General features: G+C 39.3%; 1 protein-coding gene across 3 annotated transcripts in view; it reads left to right on the top strand.

The window, feature by feature from the left end:
- KCNQ5 (potassium voltage-gated channel subfamily Q member 5) overlaps positions 1 to 26,255 on the top strand; it is a 553,330-nt gene that overhangs the window by 469,461 nt on the left and 57,614 nt on the right. The window contains exons 8-11 of one of the 3 annotated variants that reach the window (XM_045074791.1): positions 9,316 to 9,410; positions 13,226 to 13,252; positions 18,007 to 18,063; positions 21,754 to 21,974. In XM_045074791.1, the coding sequence (XP_044930726.1) occupies positions 9,316 to 9,410; positions 13,226 to 13,252; positions 18,007 to 18,063; positions 21,754 to 21,974 (400 nt within the window). The remainder of the gene's footprint in view (positions 1 to 9,315; positions 9,411 to 13,225; positions 13,253 to 18,006; positions 18,064 to 21,753; positions 21,975 to 26,255) is intronic. The other 2 variants (XM_045074792.1, XM_045074793.1) reach the window with 2 other exon arrangements.

Raw genomic sequence — 26,255 nt, 5'->3', positions numbered from 1 at the left:
GTGCTTCTTAACCACTTATGAAGTGTTGTCACACTTCCAGTGAATTTTTCGTCTTACTATTTTTTATCTTTCAATTATCTTTCCTTCTTGTCTTTTAATTCTAGAAGTGTTTTCCAACTTGCGAGTGCTCAAGTTATTCTATGGGTTCCTTACATCCGTCCGGGCACCATGCCCTATCTATATGAAACCATCATATATCTTACCCTTATCAGGACTCCTTGCTCTCAGGAGAATGGAGATATTGTTAGCACAAGTAAAGTTCACATGTATTTAAAATCCTTACTGAAGTATTTATTAGTTTTTCTATTGTATAATTTCTCAAACAACATACACTCAAAATATAACCACTTCTAGGCACAGATCCATGATACTTCTGGATATATCAAAAAACATCTTGGAGTATCAGCTGTTCTGTTAGAAAGTGAGCCCTTTGAGGCATTTCTCATGCATGTACCCCTTGTGATGATACAGAATGTTGCCAACAGCTACATATGGTTATTTGAACTTATAAATTCAATTCTTCAGTGGCAATAGCCACATCTCAAGAGGTCAGTAGTAATATGATAGATACGAGCTACCATATTGTACAAGAAAGATATACAGAATATTGGAGGAACTTCCCTGATCTAACTTATCAACTAGTAAATTGTGCAAAAACAATTTCCAGCTGAACTTGAAAACATATTGCTACTCTTGTAGCAAATCATTGGACCTGAGGTGTTTATATGTCCACAGCTAAAGCCAGACAAGGCCTTCCTCTCAGGTAACCCATAAAAGGTGAGAGGCTAATTGAACAGTTTTGCTTAGAGATCTAGAATTTCATTTATGGAACTGAGTTATGTAACATATACTGTGACCAATAATTAAACTCGTATAAATAAGCTTTCTTTTGCATAGCAAAAGAAACCATCAACAAAATGAAAAAGCAACCTACTTAGAATGGGAGAAGATATTTACAAATGATATAGTCAATAAGGAGGTAATAGCCAAAATATATAAGAACTTACACAACTCAACACCAAAAAAAAAAAAAAAAAAAAGTAATCCTATTAAAAATTTAGCAGAGGACCTGAATAGTTTTCCAAAGAAGACATACAGATGACCAACAAACACATGAAAAGACACTCAACATCACTCATCATTGGAATGCAAACCAAAACCACAACCACAATGAGAAATCCTTCCTTACACCTCTCAGAATGACTAAAATCAAAAAGACAAGAAATAACACATGTTGGCGAGGATGTGGAGAAAAAGGAACCCTGTGCGCTGCTGGGAATGCAAACTGGTGAAACCACTGTGGAGAACAGTATGGAGGTTCCTCAAAAAGTTAAAAATAGAGGGGCACCTGGGTTAAGCCTCTGCCTTCAGCTCAGGTCATGATCTCAGGGTCCTGGGATCAAGCCCCACATCGGGCTCTCTGCTCAGCAGGGATCCTGCTTCCTCCTCTCTCTCTGCCTGCCTCTCTGCCTACTTGTGATCTCTCTCTCTCTGCAAGTAAATAAATAAAATCTTTTTTTAAAAAAATAGCATATGATCCCGTAATTCCACTACTGGGTATTTACCCAAAGAAAACAAAAACACTAATCTGAAAAGATATGTGCACTCTTCTGCTTATTGCAGCATTATTTACAATAGCCAATATATGAAAGCAACCCAAATTGTCCATCAACAGATGAATGGATAAAGAAGATGTGGTATACTTATATGAAGGAGTATTACTCACCCATAAAAAAGAGTGGCTTCATGCCATTTGTGACAACAAGAATGGACCTAGAGTGTATTATGCTAGTGAAATAAGTCAGACAAAGACAATACCATATGATTTCACTTATATGTAGAAACTAAAAAATAAAACAAATGAACAAACAGACAAAACAGAAATGGACCCATAAATACAGAGAACAAACTGATTGTTGCCAGAGGGAAGGGAGCTAAGAGATTGGGCAAAATGGGTGAAGGTCAGTGGGAGGTACATTCTTCCATTTATAGAATGAATAAGTCATGGGGATGAAAGATACAGTGTATGACATATAGTCAATGGTACTGTGATAGCATTATATGGTGCACTTGTGGGGAACACAGTGTAATGTATAGAATTGTCAAATCACTCTGTTGCACACTTGAAACTAATGTAACAGTGTGTGTCAACTATGCTTCAATAAAAAATAATAATTAAGTTCATGCAAATATAAGTAATATTTGGGAAATCATTAATTTTTCTTTTACTTAAAACTCCAGCTTCTGTATTATGCTGAGCAAAAATAGTATAAAATGAAAGGCTTAAAATGTTCAAGAATACCTTTACAATCTAATCATAGCTTCATTAATCAAAGAGTCTACCCATTTGAAAGGAAATTGTTCTCCCCCATCCAAATGCAATTGATTTTTTACTAGACATAGCAATACTAATATAATTATTAGATGTTTTCATTGTTCTTCCTTGTTGTAATCCTTCGCCAGAATTCAGAATTTTAAGCTTTGATTATACAGTGCAGCAAATCATTTTTAAGGATGCAGTAGATTGAAAAGCCATCCTCACTTGCTGATCCATTTATTTTCTCACCCAATAAACTTTCCTTGATTTGCTGAGCACACAAAGCTCAAGACCAAGAGTAATGTCATTTGTTTTAGGCCAAAGCCACTGTCTTTCTCAAAGGGCACTGAAGGAGACTAGACTTACCGCGGTGATCACTTCACATATATACAAATATCAAATCATCATGCTGTACGCCTGAAACCAATGTTATATGCCAATTATATTTCGATTAAAAATTAACATAAATTTTTTTTAAAAGGCAGTGAGAGGCCCAAATTGCTTTGTCATTTGGTTGGTGAGACAATTAAATTAACCAGCCTTTCTGGGTTTTAGAGAAAAGTTAAAAACCCCAGCAGCTTTCAGCACATCTAGCTATGTCAATATCTTTGCATGATTTATTTAAATTAACTTTTCATTTCGAGTGCAGTGCTCTGGGAAAAGAAAGCAGCTTGAATACCTGCCCAAATGTCACAACTTTTATTAATAATGCCCCAGACTTGCAAAGTATTTTTCAGTTTCAGTCACTTGATCTCCTGGCCAAGCGTAGGAAGAGCTAGGACTCAGTCCCTGGGGTCTGAATCATAATGCATTACTCCTCTCAGATAGCAACAGTTGTGTCCTCATTTATGTGTCACTCCGGTACTTCAAAAATGCCATGTTAGGGGGTTCGCTTTGAGAAAGATTGGACCAGCTCAGGGTGGAGCCAAGATGCTTGCTGGAAACAGAAACAGGGGAATTAAGTGAAAATTTGTGAAGTGGATGCTGACAGACAGGCTTATTTTCCTGAAGGGAAGAGATTAGAAGAGACTGCTGTGGGGATGTTATGTGGCCCCAAAGAAAAAAATATATATATATTGAGACTTTGGCTTCCACCAGAGTTTACCCTGAAGTAAGGCCAGCAGTCCATATACTCAAACCTTATTCAGAGCTTATATAATCTTTTTTAGTGCTTTATTCATATATGAGAACAGCCTGAAAGAAAGTTTCCTAGATATGCAAAACATGGCAGCTGGGGGGAAAAAGGAAGGAAGAAAGAAAAGAAGAGAAAAAAAAAAAAGAAAAGAAAGAAAAGAAAATGGAACAGAGCTAAAGCTGTGAAAACCTCCTGGAAATTAGAAGGAAAAGATAGAGATAGAAAATAAGATTAAAATATATATATATATAGGAAACATGGAGGACACTACCAGGAGACCAGATATCCAACTAATACCTCAAAAAGAGCACAGGGAAATTAAGGGAGGATTTTAGCAAAGAAATTCTACATGATGATTCTCCAGAACAGAGTGGTCACAATAAAAGGGTTCACCAAGTGCCTAGCACGACAAACAAAAGAGCACTTGCAAAAAAGGAACCCTTACATGTCTTCTGGGCAGGATGTATCCAAAGCCTCAAGAATTAAGATGGCATTAGCTTTCTCATTAGTAACCCTAAAATAAAAGACAATACAGCAATACTTTCAAAATTTGGGATGCCTGGATGGCTCAGTTGGTTAAGCATCTGCCTTCAGCTCAGGTCCTGATTCAGCGACCTGGGATGGAATCTTGCGTCAGGTTCCTTGCTCAGTGGAGAGCCTGCTTCTCCCTCTGTCTGCTGCTTCCCCCGCTTATGCCCACTCTCTCTCACTCTCTTTCTTTGAAAAATAAATAAAATATATTTTTTTAATATTTTCAAATTTTTGGATAAGAAATTATTTCCAACCTAAAATTCTACACTCACCCAAACTATTCACTGAGTGTAAAAATAGCATAAAGACATTTTTAGACATGTAAGATCTCAAAACTTTACCTACCATTTACCTTTATTCAAGAAGTTCCTTGGGGTTTGGGTGTGTGTGTGTGTGTGTGTCTCACATCTTCTTTGTCCATTCATCCATTAATAGGACACTTAGATTGTTTCCACATTTAGGGTGCTGTGGATAGTGTGGCAGTGAACACGGGAGTGCAGATAGCTCTTTGATATTCTGTTTTAATTTCCTTTGGATATAAACCCAGAAGTGGAATTGCTGGATCATAATGGTAGTTCTACTTTTTAATTCTTTGAAGAACTGCCGTCTTATTTTCTGCAGTGGTATATGTATACAATGGAATGTTATTTTGACCATGTGAAGCATGGAAATTCTACAACTGGTGACAACATAGACGAACTCTGAAGGCATTATGTGAAGTGAAATAGCCAGACAGGAAAAGACAGATACTGTGTGGTCTCACTTATATATGGAATCTAAATTTTTTTTTAAGTCCAACTCCTAGAAACAGAGTAAAAAGTGGTTGCCAGGAGCTGGAGGGTTGGGGAAATAGAGTCAAAGGGTAAAAACTTTCAACTATAAGATGAATAAGGTCTGAGGATCTAATGTACAACATAGTGATGATAGTTGATAACACTGTATTATATCATTGAAATCTGCTAACAGAGTAGAAATTAACTGTTTTCACCAAAAAAAAAAGACAATGAAGATAAAGGCGTGTGGGGTAATATATACATATATCAAATCACCATGATTTACACTTCGCTTGTCTTACAGTTTTATGTCAGTTATACCTAAATAAAGCTGAATTTTTTTTAAAAAAAGGGTAGCTACTTGGATAGAATTATTCTTCTAAAACAAGAAGCTAAACCAAGAAAGAGACATAGGATCCAAAAAAGAAGAGATCCTACCCCGGGAAGAGTCAAGGGAGTCTCCAGGATGATAGGAAGGGAAATCCCAGAACAAAAGCTCCAGCAGGCCTCAGGAGGCTGGAGAACTCCAGGAAAAAGATCTCCAAGGAAAGGAAAAAAATGAAACTGACATATTTCATGATGTACTTGACAAGTAGAGTTTTAGAGTTCTGTTAGTTAGGAAATGTATTCACAAGAGGTACACAAGAGGTATAAAAGCAAACCGAGAAATTGAACTAGGGCAATAATTGCTCTAAGACAAAACGAAACTCTATATATAGGAAAGTAAAAGAAGTCCTGGTACACCCCATTGCTGAACGAGGAACAGTAGTTACACAGTGCAAATGCTAAAGAGCAGCTTAACTAAAAATTGTTGTTTGGCTAAGAGGAGAAGAAGAGGATGTGTGAGTGAGCTGCCATCATTTTTCATGGCGAGAAGCTAATTGGTAATGCCTAAAATTGAAATACCAAGAAATACAAGTTTGAAGACAATCCTTAAAAATAAGAATCTTTAAAAATAGAAGCAATAGCTCTAAGAGCTAAAGTGGGTTTAACTCTAAGGAACAAATCGTAATGAGAAGCAAGGTGGGGAAAAGGATTGCTGGTTTTCACCCTAAATCTTTTTGTTCTCTGACTTCTTAAAGTCTATACCTTGAAAATAATCAGTTCCATGTTAATTATACTTTTGGAGGTGACCTGAAACTAAAATTTCCAGAAAGGGTCAAATGTGCCACAGCTGTAATACTCCAGACAATACAAAGTAAATACTCCCTTTACAAACTTAATTATACTGATATTTTACTTACAATTATAGACCAAAGTTTGAATTTGCTGGGCAGCCTAAAGTACCAGGGTCACCTGATAAGTGATAAATTTGGCTCTCATTTAGTTTCTTGTTGGCCTTTCCTTTGGAGTACATATGCTATGTCAATTAAATCCTTCTGGGGCATTTTTCTTCTCTTGCCAGCCACCGTGTGATTTTGGCCTTAAATATAGGAATATCAGCTACTTGATCATATGGCTGTGGCCTTGAGGTTCAGGTACTGGAAGCAATTATTTGAGAGAGCAAGCTAAGGGTGGGACAAAGTTATTAAGATTGTAAGACTAATGAAGTTGTGCTTTCCACTTCCATCTTTACTGTTAACTAGTATCAGCTGCACTACAGATGCCACTTGCTCCTTCTGTATCTCCATTTATAAGACATTTTTAGGAGAAGAGTAATGAAGGGAATAAGAGCTTAGCTCCTGAGATCAACTTGATAGAAAAAGAGCAAGACATCAGGTCTCATTTTTAAGAAAATCTTTGACTTTCTAAAAGAGGCCTCTTTCATCCCTAGTTCTTTGTAACATGGGCAGGTAATGTCTTGATCCCATTTTTTGTTGTATTGTTTGGAATTTTTTTTTTCACTGGTATCTAATAATGCACAGACCTGCTGGGTTCTTCTAAGTTCTGCACAGGTCTTGCTTTCAACGCATCTAGGTTCACATCTGTATGATGCCTACTGTGAAAATTGTTTAATTGAAACAGCCATGTAGGCCATCAGAGCACTGGAGTTTCCCTGGGCCTCACGACATAAGTAACTGCGATAATAAACCAATGTGTTTTCATCGATGACTCTAGGTTACTCTGGAAATTGTGTTTAAACATTATTTGCAAAAACGAACATTTCAAGATGATATGATAATTGCTTTACTCTCTTTAAGATGCCAAGATGCTTAGCATAAGTTTTCACAGATTTGCAGACTAAATCAACAATGAGCCATGTAAGCAAAGCTCCAGGCAAGGAACCCTGCTTCAGTTATTTAAGCCTTTCTTAATAATATTTTTTTTAATACCCTCAGGTCTTTTCCTACTTTTTTTATATCACTTCCTGAACATTTTACTGAAGTATAATGTGCATAGAGAATAGAACACATATCTAAAGAGAACTGAGCACTCCTGTGTAACCAGCACCCAGATAAAGAAATAGAACATGACCAGTACCTCCTATGTATCCTTTCTCAATCACTGTCTCCCGAGGGACACCACTGTGCTGCCTTCCAACAGCATAGATGAGATGGAATCACACAGCCTGTCCTCTTCTGTGTCTTGTCTCCTTCACTCAACATGATTCATATAAAGTTCATTCATCGTTGAGCATGGTTCTAGTGATGGTTGAGCGTGCTTCTAGTGATGGTTGAGCGTGCTTCTAGTGACGGTTGGGCATGGTTCTAGTGGTGGTTGGGCATGGTTCTAGTGGTGGTTGGGCATGGTTCTAGTGTACTCTTACCATAGACTGTTCCACTATTGTGTATGTACCACATTAACTATTCTTCTATGGGTAGGTGTTTGAGCATTTCCAGCTTTGGTTTATTAAAAGCAGTGCAGTTTTGCACATTATAGTATGTATCTTTTGAAAAACATATATAAGCACATCTATTGAGTATGTATATAGGAATGTGGACCTGGCTCATAAGGTATGTCTACACATTCAGTTTTAATCGATAGTGCCAAACAGTTTCCCAGAGTTGTTGGGTCAACTTTTAACTCCTTTTGTTCAGGGCTTATTTATTTAATGATATTCCCAAGAAGAGGCATTTTATTAGGTCACTGTTTTTTTCATTGGAAGTTTCAAAATCATGATGATTATTCAGTAGGGATATGACCCATTTAAATGAATCTGTCACAGAAAGTAGAATGCTTTGATTTATGAATTATAACAAAAAAAATTTCTCTCGGGATATTGGAGTAAACACTTGGTCATTAGAAATTTTTGCAGACTTATTACAAAGGAAAAAAAATCCACTAACATCTATATAGAAAGTAAGTTCGGGCAATCTCTCAAATGGACAGTTCAGAGGGAAACTTCCAGCAACAGTCATTATGTAGTAAGCAAAGGACAACAGAGGGATTCTAAGACCAAGAACCAGGCAATCTGAGATAATGTCTCAAATCTACCAACCTTGTGTAAACCTCTTAATTTATCTGAGCCTTTCTTTTTCTCTTCTACAAAATAAGAGTCTGAATCCACATTCTGAATGTAAAGATTACATGAAGATACATTGTATTATATATGTCAATGGTAATTATATAAAACAGAGAGAGATTTTTTTTTAATTTATTTATTTATTTGACAGGAAAAGAGAGAGAGAGCACAAGCATGCAGAGGGAGAGGGAGAAGCAGGCACCCTGCTTAGTAAGGAGCCTGACATGGGGCTTGATCCCAGGACCCTGGGATCATGACCTAAGCTGAAGGCAGTAGCTTAACCAACTGAGCCACCCAGGAGCCCCAGGAGAGAGAGCTTATGTTTTACATCAAAAACTTGGAACATACGGGACACCTGGGTGGCTCAGTCAGTTAAGTGTCTGCTCAGGTGATGATCCCAAGGTTCTGGGATCTAGTTCCACATCAGGCTCCTTGCTTGGTGGGGAGCCCGCTTCTCCCTCTGCCTGATGTTCCCCCTGCTTGTTCTCTCGCTCTGACAAATAAATAAATAAAATATTTTTTTTAATTACAAAATTACATAACATATTCTTAGACCATAACATTAAATTTTTAACTGTCCAATTATATTCCTAGAGAATATATTAGCCCTGCTTTTTGATCAGCTGTCCCCATTTTTAGCATTAGAAGTATTACACAGTCCAACGTCAGGGAATTACACTAATTCATGTACATTAATGACCCCGGTGGTCATTAGTTTACTAGCTGGTTTACTGTTAGTTTACTGGTTGCATTGCGGGTTGTCAGTAGCGCTTTGCCACTATCTTAGCAAATCGTGACTAAAGATGTGCAGTGCGTTCCCGGAATGCGAGCTCTTGCTCAGATAGTTTACCTCAGATAATGCCGTCTCTTTTCCTAGCCAATTCACAGATTGCTTTATGTCATACTTTTTGGTACTTTTATAGTCTGGTGTGAGTTGTTCTGAAAACCAATTCCACTGATGTGGCAGAATGTGTTTAACGGCCGACTGAAAATGCCAAAGTCGTCGTCTTCACCGTCTGGGCATTGATCGGGGCCAAGTATGACAAAGATCAGATTTTGAATATATATTACCTTAATAATCTGCTTTTTTGTTTTATTCTATTTTCTCCTCTCTTTTGTTTCTCTTTTTTTATGTCCCCACATATGCCACATGCAGTGCGTTTGGCGTAGTTATGCAGCCGATGAGAAGTCTGTTTCCATTGCCACCTGGAAGCCACACTTGAAGGCCTTGCACACCTGCAGCCCTACCAAGTAGGTATCAGTGTGACAGCTGGTGCTGTCATCGAGCCTCTTCATGTTCGGAAAACAAACCACACACACACACACACACACACACGAGCACGCTCACTCACGCACACATGCACATGTTGATTTTTGTCTTATTCTCTGTTGCCCTTTGAGAGATTCAAACCTGTTCAGTAGGAACTCGGGCACAAAACTAAATGGACTCAGCATCATTCCTCACCATTCACAGACTGAGCTTAAAGAATAAAGAAATTCCTACTTTTATAGAGCTTGGCTCTACTATTTTATGCTTATTTTCTAATAAATCATTTCCTAAAGCCCACCGAAATTCTAAAAGTAAACCACCATGGTTCTTGGAAAACAGTAATTGTTTAAACTCCATCCATCACCTGACCCCAAGCGGGGAGCCCTCTGAAAGCAATGCATCTTTGCACAAAGCCCCTCAATGTCATTTCTCATCTGGATCCTCTCAGAGGATGGGTCCTGGAGCTTTTCACTTGCTGAGCAAGCTAGTATCCATAGCAAAAGAGTCCTAAGAAAATTACAGCATACAGTGAAGCAGTGGGGTCAGCCAGATTAAAATTTGAAATTAGCATTCAAAATTGGAAAGTAATATGGCTTCCATACACATTTCATTGGCCCAAACAAATCGCCTGTCCAGGCCTCAATTCAAAGGGGCAGGAAAGTCCTCCCATGTGCCTGGAAAGAGAAGAGAACCAGAAAAATTATGAACAGCTCTCATGGTTACCACAGTGATCTTTAACTTAAAAAAAAAAAAAAATCCTTAGTCCTGGAATCCTGGACTCCAGTTCAACTAACAGAACATACTTAATCAAAATCACTGTCTAAAGAAATCTTCATCAAAACAACCAAAGCATGTAAGCCAAGGGAGAGGCTTTCTGTGTGTCACCCGGCTTGAATGCAATGGTCATTTCCTCAGGTTCTTCAAAAGTTACCAAACTGCTTATTTACTTAGTACTTTAGAACACCTGCTGTTCCCCTTCATAGTCCAACAAAACCTTAATCCTACTAGTGGCTTCATGGGATTCAAGGCATCCCACTACTGGGATTCAATCAGAGAAACGTCTTTCTTACTTGATGCGGAAAAGAAACCAGCTGGGGAACCCTTCATGACTTCTTGCCTGGAACTGAAGTCTCAGAGGAGATTTGTGCTGCTTCAGAGCACACGCTGTTAGGAAGCCTTACATCTGTCATTAACTGTCAGGATCTGTTACATTGCTTCCCTGATCCTCCCCGGGCCCCATCCACAAAGTGAAGGACGAGAGGTGAGCAAGAGAACTTCTAAGCTCTTGACGGGACGTGTCTCCTAAAAGTTGGGGTCAAAAATTCCTCAGCACCTGTGATAGAGATATTCATAGAACCCCAGGTCTTCAGAAGGGATGGAAATTTAAGAAGGAATGAAGCATGGATACTGTCAAATGAAGGCATGCATGAGAAGTCTCTTTTCGTGCAGATCTTAAAATTGAATTTACTTTCCTTTATGGAGTATGAGACTCCTTCAGAGTTGTGGTAATAAAAAAAAAAAAAATCTATTCCTTGGGCGTAATGATTCAGAAATGGGAATTGTACAGAAATTGCATTTCTTGTACTCATGAAGGTTTCTAGGTATATATGTAAGAGGAAGACTAGTAGAAGAAACAAAAAGAAGGTTCTCGAGTGACAAAAGAGAGTGAACTATTATCATGTGATAATTCGGCTTTCCGCTTCCTGAGGTTTTTAGATTAAAGTCATTCTGGGGCCTGGAAAAAATTATTGAATAATAAGTCAAACCCTTCCAGTGCATAAACTATTATTTTACTTCATGATTTCTCTTATTTCCGCTGAAATTGGAGAGGGGAAGGAAGGAATTTATATATTCATGTTGTTCCACCCTGGCTGTCAGCCATCCTCCTCATTGTCTTTTCCCAGCATCCCTCCCCCCTTTAACTGCTGAGTCTCGACCCCATTTACTGAATATCGGGTACTTGTCCTGAATGGCACGGCCATCCCTGGCAAAGCTCATGGGAACCTGAATATCCTAACATCTCTCCATGTTACTGTTCCAAATTGTGTGTTCTTATTCTATATTATTGTTATTGGTTTTGTTAAACCACACACACAAAAAAAAATTCAGTGCAAAGAAAAAAAATCAAAATTTTGCCTTCAAATTGAATGTTTTCACAGGCTCCTTGAAGCCAAGTTCAGAACCTTTGCTTTAGAAAGCAAACCTGCTTTAATCAAGTTTGTAGACCTGTGAAGGATATTTTTACGTTTATAATTAACTGGCTTTAGTGCAGTTAATTTAGTGCAGCTTAGTGCACTCTGAGTGCAGAGTGATATAATAAGAAATGGACCGAAACTTCTTTTTATTTATATAGTGTATTTTGTATAACATTCAGAGTTTAAGAACTTCTGAAGAGATGATTCATTCATTCATTTGTGCATTCATTAAATAACTATTCAGTAAGCACCTGTTATTTTGCAAGGCATTGTTCCAGGTACTAGAAGTGTAGCAGTGAAAGGAAAAAAAATAATAATAATAACCAACAAAAAAAAACCCCAAATGGCTTTAGGGAATGTATATTCAAGGGACACTGGGAAGAGAAAATAAATAAATAAATAAATAAATAAATAAATATCATAGAGTTGGCTAAGGAGAACAGTAAAGTAGGGAAGGAATTTGGGGGACTTTAGGGATTATAATTTCAAATAGGTGGTCAGGAAAGAGATCATATTATCTATAGCATCACTCTCAATGATATCACTGTCATTAATCATGAACTCATGCTCTTATTCCCAGGAGTTTTAGAGATACAATGAGATACTTTGACTCCTCAACCTCATTCCGGGGAATAGGATGGAAGAGAGGTGTGACAGGTGTGCAGGGGACACAGGGTAGGGTGAGGGGACCGGCCATATCCCTCAGTCCTGCTGGGGAGACATCCTGCAGTTTCTGACTCTCTCCCTCTGGTCTGGCCGGTCTCCCATGGGTTTTCAGGGTCTTAGCAGTTGCTATTTCAAAGTTTTAATAAGAGAAGGATTTACAGAAGGAACACATTTTTCTTGATTTTCTTCTCAGAGAAAAGGCTGTGCAGAGTATGTAACACAGGTAAATGTGCTCTTTTAGGGAGTGACTGATATTTTATGAAGCTGTGGGGAATTATCAAGCTCCAAGGATGCCATGTGATAGTGTCAGAAGTCAGAATGTAGATATGCTCTAATCCAGACCCTTCAATTTATTCATAAGAAAATCAAGATCTACCAGAAAGTGAGGTGCTTGCCTGAGGACACACAGCTCATTTGTAAAGAGTAGGGACCCTACGCCGTGTTGCACAGACCTGAATTTGCTAAAATGGGCTGTTAAAAATACCATCCAACACTAGTCCTGGACAGTTGTGATCAATTTCCCAGGCACCTAATTTACTCCAAGAGAATTCATACTGTATACAATATGAGAACAAAATCTTCCTCAAGAAGTGATTGAAGCTACAGTGTACCCAGCACCCTTCTAAGAGTCTTTGTTCACGCCAGTCAGATCAGAACCACTTTCTTAACCATGGATAACTTGAGCTAACATGTGGTCTACAGTTTGGGGTTATGTGTGGGCACTGTTGGTCTTGCTAAGTAAAAATGCCAGCTCAGGTACCACAAAGAATATATGTTTGAAAGTTGGGTACACTTTGTATAAGGAATACTGCTTCTGTGGATCTTGCTCGAAAAGAATTACTTAAGGTACTTTATTCCCCATCCTCCGTTATCGAGTGCTGTAAATGTATTCACTGGTTTATCATCATTTCTCTTCTGCCTACACGCACCTGAAGGAAAGAACAAGGGGAAGCATCAAGCAGGTTTGTGATTTCTCTTCTGCTCCATGTTTGTTTATAAATCTGATGCCTAACCGATGTTTTAAATGTATCTCATGTGAGTAAAATTGATCAACAAATACAAGATGATTAAAAGTGACCTTTCACAAGATTGCCTGCAAAGGTTACTGTTTCACTGAACCGCCCCCCCTTGGAAGCATCAGTGTCTCCCTAACTCACTGCTTCTTATAATCGGCAGGGTATGGAAAATTCTTGGGGAAAGAATTCTTGGTTATTCCTTGCTACCCTTTTTCTCAGACAGAAGTCTTACCAAAGTATTCAAATTCTGGGAAGCACTGTAAGATATATTCCCCTTCATCAGGGTCCTTTTAGAATAAGAAAATGGGTTTTTTGGGCGAAAGGAACACTGTGTACAAGAGGTAAGAACAATCTCTCTGTGACATCTCCAGCTCATTAAGCACTGGTGTACCTGAGTAACATGATTCAGAGGAAGAGCCTCCCCCCGCCACCACTGCCCTATCCTTTAGGAAGAAGACAATCCTCCCAGAAATTTCACCAAATAATTTACGGCCATTCTTTCATGCCTTTCAGGGAAATGCCTTATCAGATTAAAGAGCAGAAAGTTAGACCGAGGAAGAATTGGAGATGAAAGAGAACATTTTATTCTGTGTTAGTGAGTGCCAGAAAGAGTCTGGATTTGGGAGCAAAGCCCCAAAGGACAGAACCATGTAGATCTTGGCACTGATGGTGTGAGGAGTAGCAGAGAAAGAACCAGCAGGAGAATCCCAGGTGCCTGGAAGGGAAGAAGAAAAAAAATTTCCTATCATTGCTACTTGTTTCTGTAATGAGGACACAGAGGCATTCCACCACGGCAGAGTTGGCCCCTGGGTGGGGGCCAGTGGGAGTCCAGGGAAGGTCCCTTAGTTTTGTACTGTCATACTAGACATTAATTATAATCTATTCATACCATACTGAAACCAGTTTCAAAAGGTCACTTGGAATCATGAGGTTCTGGGTCCTCCATTTCTGCATTATATGAACACTTAAAAAGATTCACAAGCCAGAATCTAATTGCATCCATGATGAGAGACAGATGTGGCAGGGTGCACAACACTCCTTCGAAGTAGGTAAGCCTACACAGGGATGACATTAAAACCCCTTCTCTTACTTGGTAGACAAAGAGTTAGAGCCAAGGTCACTAGATATTCCTGGGTGCTATTTCCAGAAAGTTTTAGTAAGCTAAAGATTTGATCTTCTCTACTTTAGAGATATTTCTGCCCAAAGAGAGGTTCTGGTCATTAGACTGAGAACATTCTTTGAATAGACTCCAGAAGAGGCAATCTCTACAATTCTGGCCATTTGGTCCTCTTGTCTAGATGTCCTGCAAACCCCGCCATGCTTCTGTTTTACTTGAAAAGAGTTACACAAATAAATCATAGCCATTATAAGCCATTTAGTCTATTTGGTGATATTTGAAAAGCTTGCCTTTTTTAGGAGCTATCCCTTTACAGATCGTGTCAAAGGGTAATTTGTCTCCAAATCCTAAAGGCAGAGACTATCTTTGGCACAAACTCCATAGCTACCTGAGAGTAAGGTCGCCTATCTTGGTTTCATCCTCCAAAACAGAGCTGTTGGCACCTAAAGGGGAAGTCTGTGAATCACGTGGAGGTTCTTTGCAGAAGTGTGACCTGGTATGACAGTCCTGAGAGAGGGGTCCCCTTGAGCTGACACGATATTGCACTTTTTCCAAATGTTACCAAGGCAGGAAGCAAAGACAAAATTAAAGTGTAACTATGGAGCTTCTGTTCCTCACTCCAAAAATGAACATCCCAATCAGCTGTCACAATTCAAAAAGACCACCGACCAAATTTTTTACATTTCATGATGTTCATTTATAGCTAAAACATCAAAATTTTATTCTACATGCTTGTGACTAAGGGTGTCAAAAATGACTCACATGTAGTTTTGAACATAGAAACCCCAAGATATGTTACACAGACATTTCTTGTTTCTCTAGGGTCATTGGACACTTAGCAGAAACCCCCATGAAATGTCCTATATTACCATTTATCTGGCATGCATGCCTTACTTGATGTGTCCTACTTCATACACATAGGTCTTCTGTCCCCCAGTGATGCATCACACCTCCCTTTGCAAAGCTAGGACTGGGAATGTGCTCAATAAACAGTTCTTGGATAGAGTAATAAAATGTCCCTGACCTCAAGTAGCTCCACATACAAAGAGAAAACACCAACAAAAACGGGAAAGAGGAAATAACAGAAAGACAATGAGGTAATAAGAACACTTCAATAATCTGAAGGAAACAAGCCAAAGCTCCCATTTTAACATGACTTAAGCTTCCACCTTGCTGGGTTCCATAGGCAGTGGAATTTATGATACTGCATAAGGAATGCAGAAAGACTATAGTATTAACAGTAGCAACAGTACCATCTTAAGAAAAACAAATTTGCCCTTACTCAAACAAAATATGCACAAAGGAAAATGCATTTATAATGAGGATTGTTTCTTGGAAGAGAGCAGATTTGGGTCCAGGCTATTGTTGATTAATCCTGGACCCGATTTCAAATGGATTGATTACTGCCACCCAAGCGCAAAGCCCTTTACTATGTTTGGGGCCACTGGGTTACTGATGGCGATTCAGATAAGCAGAAGAGATAAACTTCTGCCAACTCTATCTTCCGGTTATCTCAGAACCTGAAGTCTCCTAAAATCTTTCATCATCGCTTTTTATTGTGTTAAGAACTGGGAGTAATTCAGGCGTAGTTGGGTTTAGTACAGTAGCCAGTAACTCTTTCCTGGTCCCTGGCATTTTTTCCTCTGAATAACCAGGCCATACTCGGAGAGGCTTTTCTCACTGCAAAATGTAGTGAGGCATCACACACATTCATATACCCCCATAGCTAACTAAGTTCCCATCTTTGGAATATTCTGGTTAGAGAGAGTTTTGTCTTTCTACCCTGAGGTTAGGCTATGTTTAAACAAATTTGGGCTAGGGAAAGACATCCAGTTCAGTGATGCTTTTGCATTATTTGCAACAGGCCCAACATTTTTCTTTAAAAATACAAACCATCAGTCTCAAGAGGAGCTCAACTGAAGAACAGTTGAAATATTGTCTCTTTGAGACATTAAAATGATGTCTTTGGTACGGGGTCAGGTACAAATTATTATTAGTCTCAAGTGAGCCTGCTCTGTTCTTCCTCTGCTTAGACCATAAACGCAGCTTCTTTAGCATCATTTAATGATTCATTTGTTTTCCTCTATCTTCCCATTGAAACAGTTCTAATCCCATATGTGGTGAGTAGGTTTATTGATTTTAGTATAATAATTATCCCATTGAGTAACTTCTCCAACTCATTTTTTTAAACTGGATAGGTTTTCTCTGTTTTGGTACAAATTGTGACTTTCAGAAAATAGAATATTCACCTATAAACCCATCTAACCAAATTAAGCCAGTATTCTCGCCTTGAGATTTTTAGGCCCTCCTCCCCTTCTCCTTGACTTAGCCATCTTGCACGCACCGCACAAAAAGCTCTTACTTCTTCCTACCTATGTTAGGTTTTTATTGCTACAGGAATAGATCATGCCAACGGAAGTTTAGGTATTATCTATAAATCCCACTACCTCTGCCTACCCTGGCTCCTTAATCAACAATTGTTGGCTACGTGCATGCTTCATAGTTAAGCTACCCTGATCACCGTCTATAGGCTTTAAATAGAACCCTGTCAGACTTCTTATTAGACTATAAATTTGCTTGAACAGGTTCTTGTGAGAGTGTTATAAAGATGCATGTCTTAAAAGTTAAAGCATAAATGATATATTTTTTAATTACATTATCATCTTCTGCTGTGATCCACTGAGTGCTTTGTCCAAATTGCTCCTACATGGTTGGCTTTATTAGGTTCTGAGATGTGCGGTTCTTAAGAGAGAACTCTAGAATGTGGAGAGAAAAGACTGCGTTCTTATATTTCTTGGGCGTTTGTTTTCCACTATTTACATTTTCTTTCTTCTGTGTGCAAAGAATGATCTGCATGTGTTGTTAAACCAAGTAAGACTAGACTTTTTTTTTTTTTCCCCAGCATAATCAACTTGTGTCCTTATGGGCAAAATGTTAGATTGTTTCAAAAACAATCTTTTGAAAATGGTTTCTCCTTCTGTTCGCATTTATTGATAGAGGGAAAGGATTTAGTCTTTTAAAAACACATCAAAAGACATACAATAAAAACTCTTTTTTTAACAAGCTAGTGACTTAGAATCTTCTGACTTTTTAAAGCATGTATTCTGACAATTAGTTATTGATATTAACTATAACTACAGGTGTTTTATGCAAATCAGGAACTTTTTTAATATTTCAAAGCAATTAGTGATATCAACTTCATTGGTTCCTATAAATATTTATTTTTCAAAGTTCCGAAATTGTTTATCCCTTGTTTATACTGCATTGGATTGCAAAGGTTGCTATATTTTAAAATATTTATGTTCTTATTTTCACATGGCTCTGATGCTAACACACAGGCTACCATCGTTTGTAATGCCTGCTTCACGTCCAGTCCTTTCAACCTCACCATTAAGAGCACTGATTATACTCCAAGCAGCACAATTAAGCTCCGTAGTTAGTACTTACTGCTTAAATAGTCTGTGTACTTAGATCTGAAAAACAATAAAGCCAAATGGCTTTGTTGTTCTAAAAAGAAATCCCTGAGCACTTTCGTGGTGGTGAAATGCTTAGTAATGTGCTGCTCTATCTCCCTCACTCCTAGTAAGTTCTGTAGTAATAAGCAGAAGCTCTTCAGAATGTACACCTCACGGAAGCAGAGGTACCCAGCATCCCGGCTATTGACATGAAATTTGAGAATGCCAACTAACCTCAGGTGCATGACCAGGTTCTACCGCCATCCTACCTGAGCCCCGCTCAGAGACTCACTCTTCCTAAGGACTTCTTGAATGAGGTTTTCAAGCCGCTTGTTATTTTCCTTGTTGCCTGTTGCCTGCTTTGATACTCTAGCCCAGGGCCAAATAGGCAGGGTCCCGCACAGCCCTGGCTGTCGGCCCCTTGGCGCCTCCTTGTGGTGGGACAGCTGCTGAACTGCTGCACGCACTGGATTGTTACGGCTCAGTCGCCATATTGTGCCTGAGGCGAGAATTTGTAGAATGCTTATCCTGTGAAGGGCTAACACCCTAATTAAGTATTAACAAGGACTACAGCGTTCTAAGTCCGAGAGGATTACTGTGGGGTTACGGTAATGCCACCCAGTTCCCTGGCAGGGAACATCCAGTAGTAGCCTGCATGCTGGGCCATTTGAGGAACGTGTCCATCTGGTTCCTAGAGGGGAAGAATCCCCCTGCACAGTCCCCCGTCCTTGTGCATACTCAAAGATGCCACGACCAATGACTACAATGTCCTTTGGGTTACTTGGGGTTACCTTCTCCAGAAAGAGACCTTCTTATTTGTCTCCTAGGACTAATCTTTGACAATCTTCCTAAAAACACTGTTCCATGAATCTTTCTCAAAAATCATGTTTATAAGGGGCGCCTGGCTGGCAGAGCATGTGAGTCTCAATCTCAGGGTCATGGGTTCAAGCCCCAAGTTGGGCATGGAGCCTACTTAAAAAAAAAAAAAAGAAGAAGAAGAAGTGTTTAGATATGACAAAAAGTAAGAAAGTAATAAAAACTTGAATGAACCAGTAAAGAGTCCATCTTTTTAATCAGTGTACATTTTCAATAACAGCCATCTAATCAGTTTAATAGTCATCTAATCAAGATGTTCTGTTGATTTCCAAATGGGGAAAAGAAGCAGAAAAACTAATAGAAGTGAGCTTTTTTTGTAAGAACAGGTCTTTGTTTTGGAGAACAAAATTTTGCCTGGTTAAAAAATTCTGGGTTAAGATTTTATTCTTAACTTTGATACAATTATGTCAAAAGAGAGGGTGAAAACATTAATTTTTTTTCTAATTTCATATGTAATATGTTGGATTCACTTTAAAATGATTTTTGATAATTCTTTTCATATTAGACATTGGCAAATATTCATGCAGTTAAGAAGGACAAAAAGGGACATGGTACCTAGAACTCGTTTATATCACCTTTAAGTACTTTAAATAGTACTAAGATTCAGAGAAAAATATTATTTCCACTTTCCATGAGTTATTAAAGATGCATCAAAACGTTTCAGAGGCAACTTTTAAAAAATATTTGCATAGGAGCAATATTGTTTTTAAATATTTCATTATTGCCAATCAGCCATGAGGGTTTGACGCTGATACTTATTTCCAACTTTTTTACTTTTTCAGTAATTGAAATTTTAAAAAAGAAAAAACAAAATTTCATATTAAATGGTTTTATGATGTTTTCATCAGTTTCCTCTTCACTTAGTTGGTGTAAGAAACAGATATATCGTTAAAGATTAAGAAAGTAATTTGATATTAACGAAACCCAACCTTCTGTAGTAATTAGCATCTGTGAGTTCCAGAAAAGGTAACCAACTAGATAAAGTACAGTGAGAACATTTGTAGTGATAGCTATGTAAACTTCAGCCATTCGTTAATCTAAATAAAGGTGCAGAGTTGAGCATATGTTCCTGATTCCAATCATCATAAATTTAAATGATGGAACAGATGTGCTGAAACTGAAGAGAGATGTGAAATTTTTACTATTTAAAAAAAAATAAAATAAAAAGGTTGAGAAGAGTAGACATTTTGGGCCCTATCCCTTTTATCTCTTTGAGGATTTGTTTAAATGATTTGAAGGTTTGGGATGACATGGAGAACCCAGCCTCGGCATAAAAAGATGCAGTTTTATATGTTATTGTTGCTGTTGTTTGATGTGATCCACCATTTAATCATGCATTCGTCTGGTGCAGAGAAAGCCTTTGACTGACAGGATTGTTTTAAAGAACCCTTGAACCCACCCGGCCCCATCACAAAACTGCCCAGCCTGTTCTCTGCATGTGCCTTCAGCTAGTCGTGCTGGGCTTAGCTACATCTGCATTTCCGAGGGGAGCTGTCCGTGGCATGGTCGACTTGTTTATTGTTACCAGGACTTTCTGATCACCACAGTTCATTATTTGATTTGTTTTCATGTAAACACATAAAATGTGGTGTCTTTTTAGAATATCATTTGTTAAGCAACTAGGCATGGAAAAATAAATGTTACTGTTTCTTGTTAGCTACAAAACACATAACCACTAAACACATTTGCTGTTGGCATGCTGCAGCTGGGGACAGTGGACGTTGCGGTAAGTGGAAAAAACCAGGGCTCCACTTTGTCTCAGATAACCCGAGTCCATGAGAACACTGCCTCCTTCATGCCCCTCGAAGGCTGCAGCATGAATGCGGGTCTCGGCCTCTCAGAGCAGCTGCTCCAAGTACTGCCTTCAGACCCTAGACCCTTCACCCTTCATTTCCTCAGACCCCCAAGTGGCCTGGGCCTCTCACTAGGTACCAGTGTCATTCTCTGATGAACAACACAGTGCTTTATAAATGAAACACAAAAAGAACACAAACAAAATGGGGACACAGCACCTCTTACAGTCCTCTTGGTTCCCACAAAAATCCCTTAGCCATGTTGCTATTTTCATCCTTATGTTTGAGATGAGGACTGCAAACTCCAAGCCTCTTTGATTCCAACCTGCCCTTCCCACCACCTCACACAGCATCTTTTGAGGAGGAAATCGTGGAGATGCACTTTCGGTTTTGTTGTTGTTGTTAATGCTTCCTTTATCAACCCACGGCATTTCAGTTCTCGCTGGCATCTGAGAACTGAATGTCGGAACAAATATAATTTACCAGTAGCTGCCACAGCAAATCAATAACCTGTTTAATAGCAGGAAATTGTGTTAGTGAACATAACATCTCATTCCGTTAATCAGTCATCACATTCATTATATGTTGGGGCTGTTCTACATTGTGTGGTTTTTGTCTCACAAGAATGAATGCAAGCAAAAAAGAAATGGGTGTTAAGTGTTGTATGTTTGCTCTTATGTATGCAGTACTACCAACCGCTAGGAGATTGCATGAATTTATGGATATCATAATCTTGCCTGGAATATGAAATGCATGCAGAATATAGATATATGTGTATACGTAACTGTCATCCCTGTAGAAATGCTCAGAAATTACAAAGAGATATGCTCCCAAATAAAAAATTACTTTCTTTAAATATCCAAAGTCAAGGTCAAAGCTAAAAATCTGTTTCTAAAGCAAACACTGAACCAGTTCTTGGTTATGTCCAGTGTAATTGTGTCCAAACTACCGTACCCGATGTTGATTCTTTCTGTGATGAATCCAGGAAAGGGTGTGCCACCTAGACAGTGAGATTAAGTTCAAACGAATGCAAACAGATTAAATAAAGCTCTGGTTTTCAATAAGGGAAGACTATATTGCTATGCTCCTACTCGCTGAAAACATGTTGTCTATTGAAATATAGTATACAGTCTCATCAAAGTATTTACCCAAGTGGAGTGGAAGAAATTGCTTGAAATGGAATAATCATGCCTCTGTTGTCCACAGTCAGAAGCTAAGTTTTAAGGAGCGAGTACGCATGGCTAGCCCAAGGGGCCAGAGTATTAAGAGCAGACAAGCGTCCGTAGGTGACAGGAGGTCCCCGAGCACCGACATCACCGCCGAGGGCAGCCCCACCAAAGTGCAGAAGAGCTGGAGCTTCAACGACCGCACCCGCTTCCGGCCCTCGCTGCGCCTCAAAAGTTCTCAGCCCAAACCGGTGATAGACGGTAAGCCCTGTTTTTCCATAACTGTGTTTAATTGGATAGGCTATCGTGAGCGAGATTATGAAGTAATTAATTCTCCATGGTACCAGTTGAAGATAGAAGAAAACAACCCCAAGGAAGGAATTGTTTGTTGGTTTTATTGGAAATTTATTCAGTGCCTTGGGCAAATGTACAGAACATAAGTTTACTTTTGGGAGCAACTTTGGCAGCTAAATCTACATTTCAAAGGAGTCAAACAAAATGTGGTTACTTCTTCACTCTTATCTACAACACGCTGTTACTTCTCAGACAAAGTCCCTATCAAGTTCAACGTGACTGTCCTTCTCACGTATAGGTTATGTCTGACCAGCCAAGGTCTGTGGCCAGAGATGACCAGGTGGTCCGTGAATGACTTGAAACACAGTCAGAAGGGTAACAATAACTTTCTGGACAACAGTGAAGATGCTGTTCCCTTCTCTATGCTCTCTCCACCCCTAAATCAGAGACCACTGCTTATCTTCCTTAGCAAGATTCCTGTTGAAAGTTCTTACCTAATGCTAAGTAGAATTCAAGTTCTTCTCCCAAAAGCAGCCAACCTACTTTATTCACCATACAATGTTTCAGAAGTGTACTCGCTAACACATTTTATTAAGTACCACATCATTTTCATGTTTATAAAGCAGTTTCTTTTTCACATAAGATTAGCTTGGTTTTCCTTTTAAGTATGCCCCCTTGGGATCTCTCTTTTTTTTTTTTTTTAAGATTTTATTTATGTATTTGAGAAAGAGAGAGAGATCACAAGTAGGCAGAGAGGCAGGCAGAGAGAGGGGGAAGCAGGCTTCCTACTAAGCAGAGAGCCCGATGCGGGGCTCGATTCCAGGACTCTGAGACCATTCCCTGAGCCTAAGGCAGAGGCTTAACCCACTGAGCCACCGAGGGTCCCCCCTCTGGGATCTCTTAAACTGGGCGAAGAACCAAGGTCAAATAGCATCTTCCATGAATACATAAAAACTGCAAAGGCTATCGGCCCTCCTGTTCTCGTTCCCTGGTGTTACCTGTATTTTCCCAGGCTCTGAAAGCCTGAGGGATAAAATTAACAACCAGGGGTCATAATCTCTGTGATCTTAGGCTCCCTGGAACCTCAGCCTACGGGTTCCTCCCAGCTCATTCAGAGATCCCCAAGGCTATCCCTCCCACTCTCCAGTGAGCAGCACGAGTCCCCTCTGCACACCTCTTCATTCTCCACAACTCCGTGGATGCCATGCTCTCCAAGTGGACGTCTCCGCTGCCAAGCACCACATTCCTGGTGGAGCTGGCAGCTCCTGTCTCGGCAGCAGGACAGGCTGATGCTGCCAGGCTTCCCTCCACCTGTCACTCTGCTAAGGTAGGAAATGCTTCCTCCACCAACCCTGGACACTCCCCTTCAAGACTTTGAGTGTCTGGAGTCACTGGAGGCACCTATTTTCAGTGTCCTCTGGTTTCTACACTCGCCTGCTCAGGAATTTGGCTGAAAGCCCATGAACAGCTGAGTCAAGAGTTACCCATTACAGGGCTTTATGTTGCACTCAAAATAGACTTTCTGAATATAAATGGATGCATCATTTCTGGAAGGCGATTTGGCAACATATATCAAAAGCCTAAGCCTGGACACATCCCACCAACCAATTCCATTTCTAGGATATAATCAATATAATGAAACAACATCAGACATCAGAAATGGTGCTACAAATCAAAAATTATTGACATGAAAAGGTGAGCATAAAAAATAAATTGTTCCCTTTTGCTGTGTGTGTGTGTGTGTGTGTGTGTGTAAATTCATGTACTTACAGGAAAAAGTCTGGAAGTATTTATAGCAATATATGAACAATTACCTCCAAGTGATGAGGTCATAGTTATACTTTCTTTCTTCATTTTGTCTGTATTTCCTATTATTTCTACAATGAACATGTAAAGCTTTTGCAAAAGAAAACAAAGGATGATTTTCTATTAAAAAATTGGACCTTCTTTTTACCCAATACCCTCCCTTCCCCGATTCTAGGGACCCTTGGTCTAACACCCTCTCCTTAGGGTGATTCCCCCCACACACTCCCCTCTGCCAAGAGGTAGAAGGATGCCCTGTCTTAATGCTTAGCCTCTGCTGAGTGTAGACATGGATTGTCTAATGAAGTTGAACATACCACAAATAGAGCTGTATTAGGCTCTAGGGTTGCCATAACAAAGTAGCACAGCTAGGGTAGCATAAACAACAGAAATTTATTTTCTCACGGTTCTGGAGGCTAGAAATCCGAGAATCTCCTTGGCATTTAATGGCTACCTTCTCCCCGTGTCTTCACTTCATCTTCCCTCCATGCACAGCTGTGTCCAGATTTCGTCGTCTTTTTTTTAAAGGTTTAATTTATCTATTTGAGAGAAAGAGAGAGAGTGAGCATGTGCACAAGCCTGGGAAGAGGCAAAGGGAGAGAAAAACGGACTCCCTGCTGAGCAGGGAGCCAGATGCAGGACTTGATCCCAGGACCCTGGGATCATGCCCTGAGCCAAAGACAGATGCTTAACTTACTAAGCCACCCAGGTGCCCCAGATTTCTTTTTCTTATAGGACAACAATGATACTGGATTATAGCACACCCTAATCAGCTCATTTTAACTTAATTGTGTCCTTAAACACCCTATCTCCAAACAGAGTTACATTCCAAGGTACTAGGGTTTAGGACTTCGACATAGGAATTTTGGTGGGACATAATTCAACCTGTAACAGAGCTCCTGCTCACACACATCACTGCATCCCTGGGCAAGCCGGGGTGTTGTGCCCTTATCTTCAAACCTAACCCTGGATTCACACTGTGCTAGAAATGCATACATGACCCACGGTGGGTCCATACTCTTCCAATAGGGGCTTCAAAAAATACTCGACTTTGTACTGTGAGGTCCTTAAGGTTGGCTGAGCACATCTAAATAAAAAATAAATAGGATCTGAATTCTGAATATGGAAAGTGAATTCTACTTGTATATTCGGCCAGAGGGAAAGCATTTTTCAAAGACTTCTAATGTCAGCGCTATCCATCACGGTATTTCAGTTATGCAAAGATGTCTCAGAGATCAGACAGATAGAAACAGAAGTCCTATTCTTTAACAAGTAACAAATCGGAAAGGTCTCCTGCCATCCATTTTCTACATCATTTCATACAAGTGCAGTTCTGTTTGGTTAGAAAGGAATTGCTTTTCCCTGGTTGATGCCCATCTCAATTGGTTCTGAGTTCCCCCAAGTGACAGGAGGCCTGATTGCTGTTCTGCCAAGGTAGCTTTGTCGGCGGCCCACCTGCAGGAGATCATGACTCCTGACTCCTCATTTCATCCAATAGTCCAGAATCTTTATCCCTGAGTTAACTCAATGCTAGGACTTGGGAAAATGGAAGTTTCTTTTTAGAGGGAAACAAGTAAAGTAGCTATCAAATAAATGTAGACTTCAATTATACATTTTCTTTATACTGCCCCTCCTGGTTTTAAGTTTGTCTACAAACCACTTACTACCCATAGAAAATAATACATACCACCACAGCCAGCTCCCAATTATTCCAGATCTATGTGCTCATTCACTTCTGGGGCTCTTTTCTTCTACTTCGCTCCTTCCTGTACATATTTTAGGCTTTTCTTTTTTTTAAGATTTTGTTTATTTATTTGACGACAGAGATCACAAGTAGGCAGAGAGGCAGGCAGAGAGAGAGAGAGAGGGAAGCTGGCTCCCCGCTGAGCAGAGAGCCCGATGCAGGACTTGATCCCAGGACCCTGGGATCATGACCTGAGCTGAAGACAGAGGCTTTAACCCACTGAGCCACCCAGGTCCCACTTTTTAGGCATTTCATTGCCCATGAACAGCTCAAAGAGAGTGGATGAATAGCAAAAAGAATAACGAAAAGACTAATTGGCCTTTGAGTTAATAACGAAGTTACATCCAGAAAATATATTGAGTTAATAACTAAGTTACATTCAGAAAATAAAAGACACGATCATAGAAAAACAAAGGAAATTTAGGGTTAATCTATAAGCTTTAATAATTCCTGCCAAATCTGATACCCTTTACTACAGATGGCATTATTTTTATAATTTAATAACTGTTACAAAAGCTATTAAATATTGCATGTTGGACTTTTCTTACTATAATTGTTTGTGTAATTTACATATGACACTTAAAAGGGGCATAACTATCTCCTAATATTCTACATTCATGTACACAGAGAAGTAGAAAGTAATAGGCAGATGTTGAAGCCAGAAATTAACAGATGGCAAAAGGAAGAAAGTGCACTATAAG

The sequence above is a fragment of the Mustela putorius genome, unplaced genomic scaffold (assembly GCF_011764305.1).
Source record: "Mustela putorius furo isolate JIRA1106 unplaced genomic scaffold, ASM1176430v1.1 tig00000135_pilon_pilon_pilon, whole genome shotgun sequence".
NCBI classification, from domain to species: Eukaryota; Metazoa; Chordata; class Mammalia; order Carnivora; family Mustelidae; genus Mustela; species Mustela putorius.
This window is presented reverse-complemented; position numbering and strand designations above follow the sequence as displayed.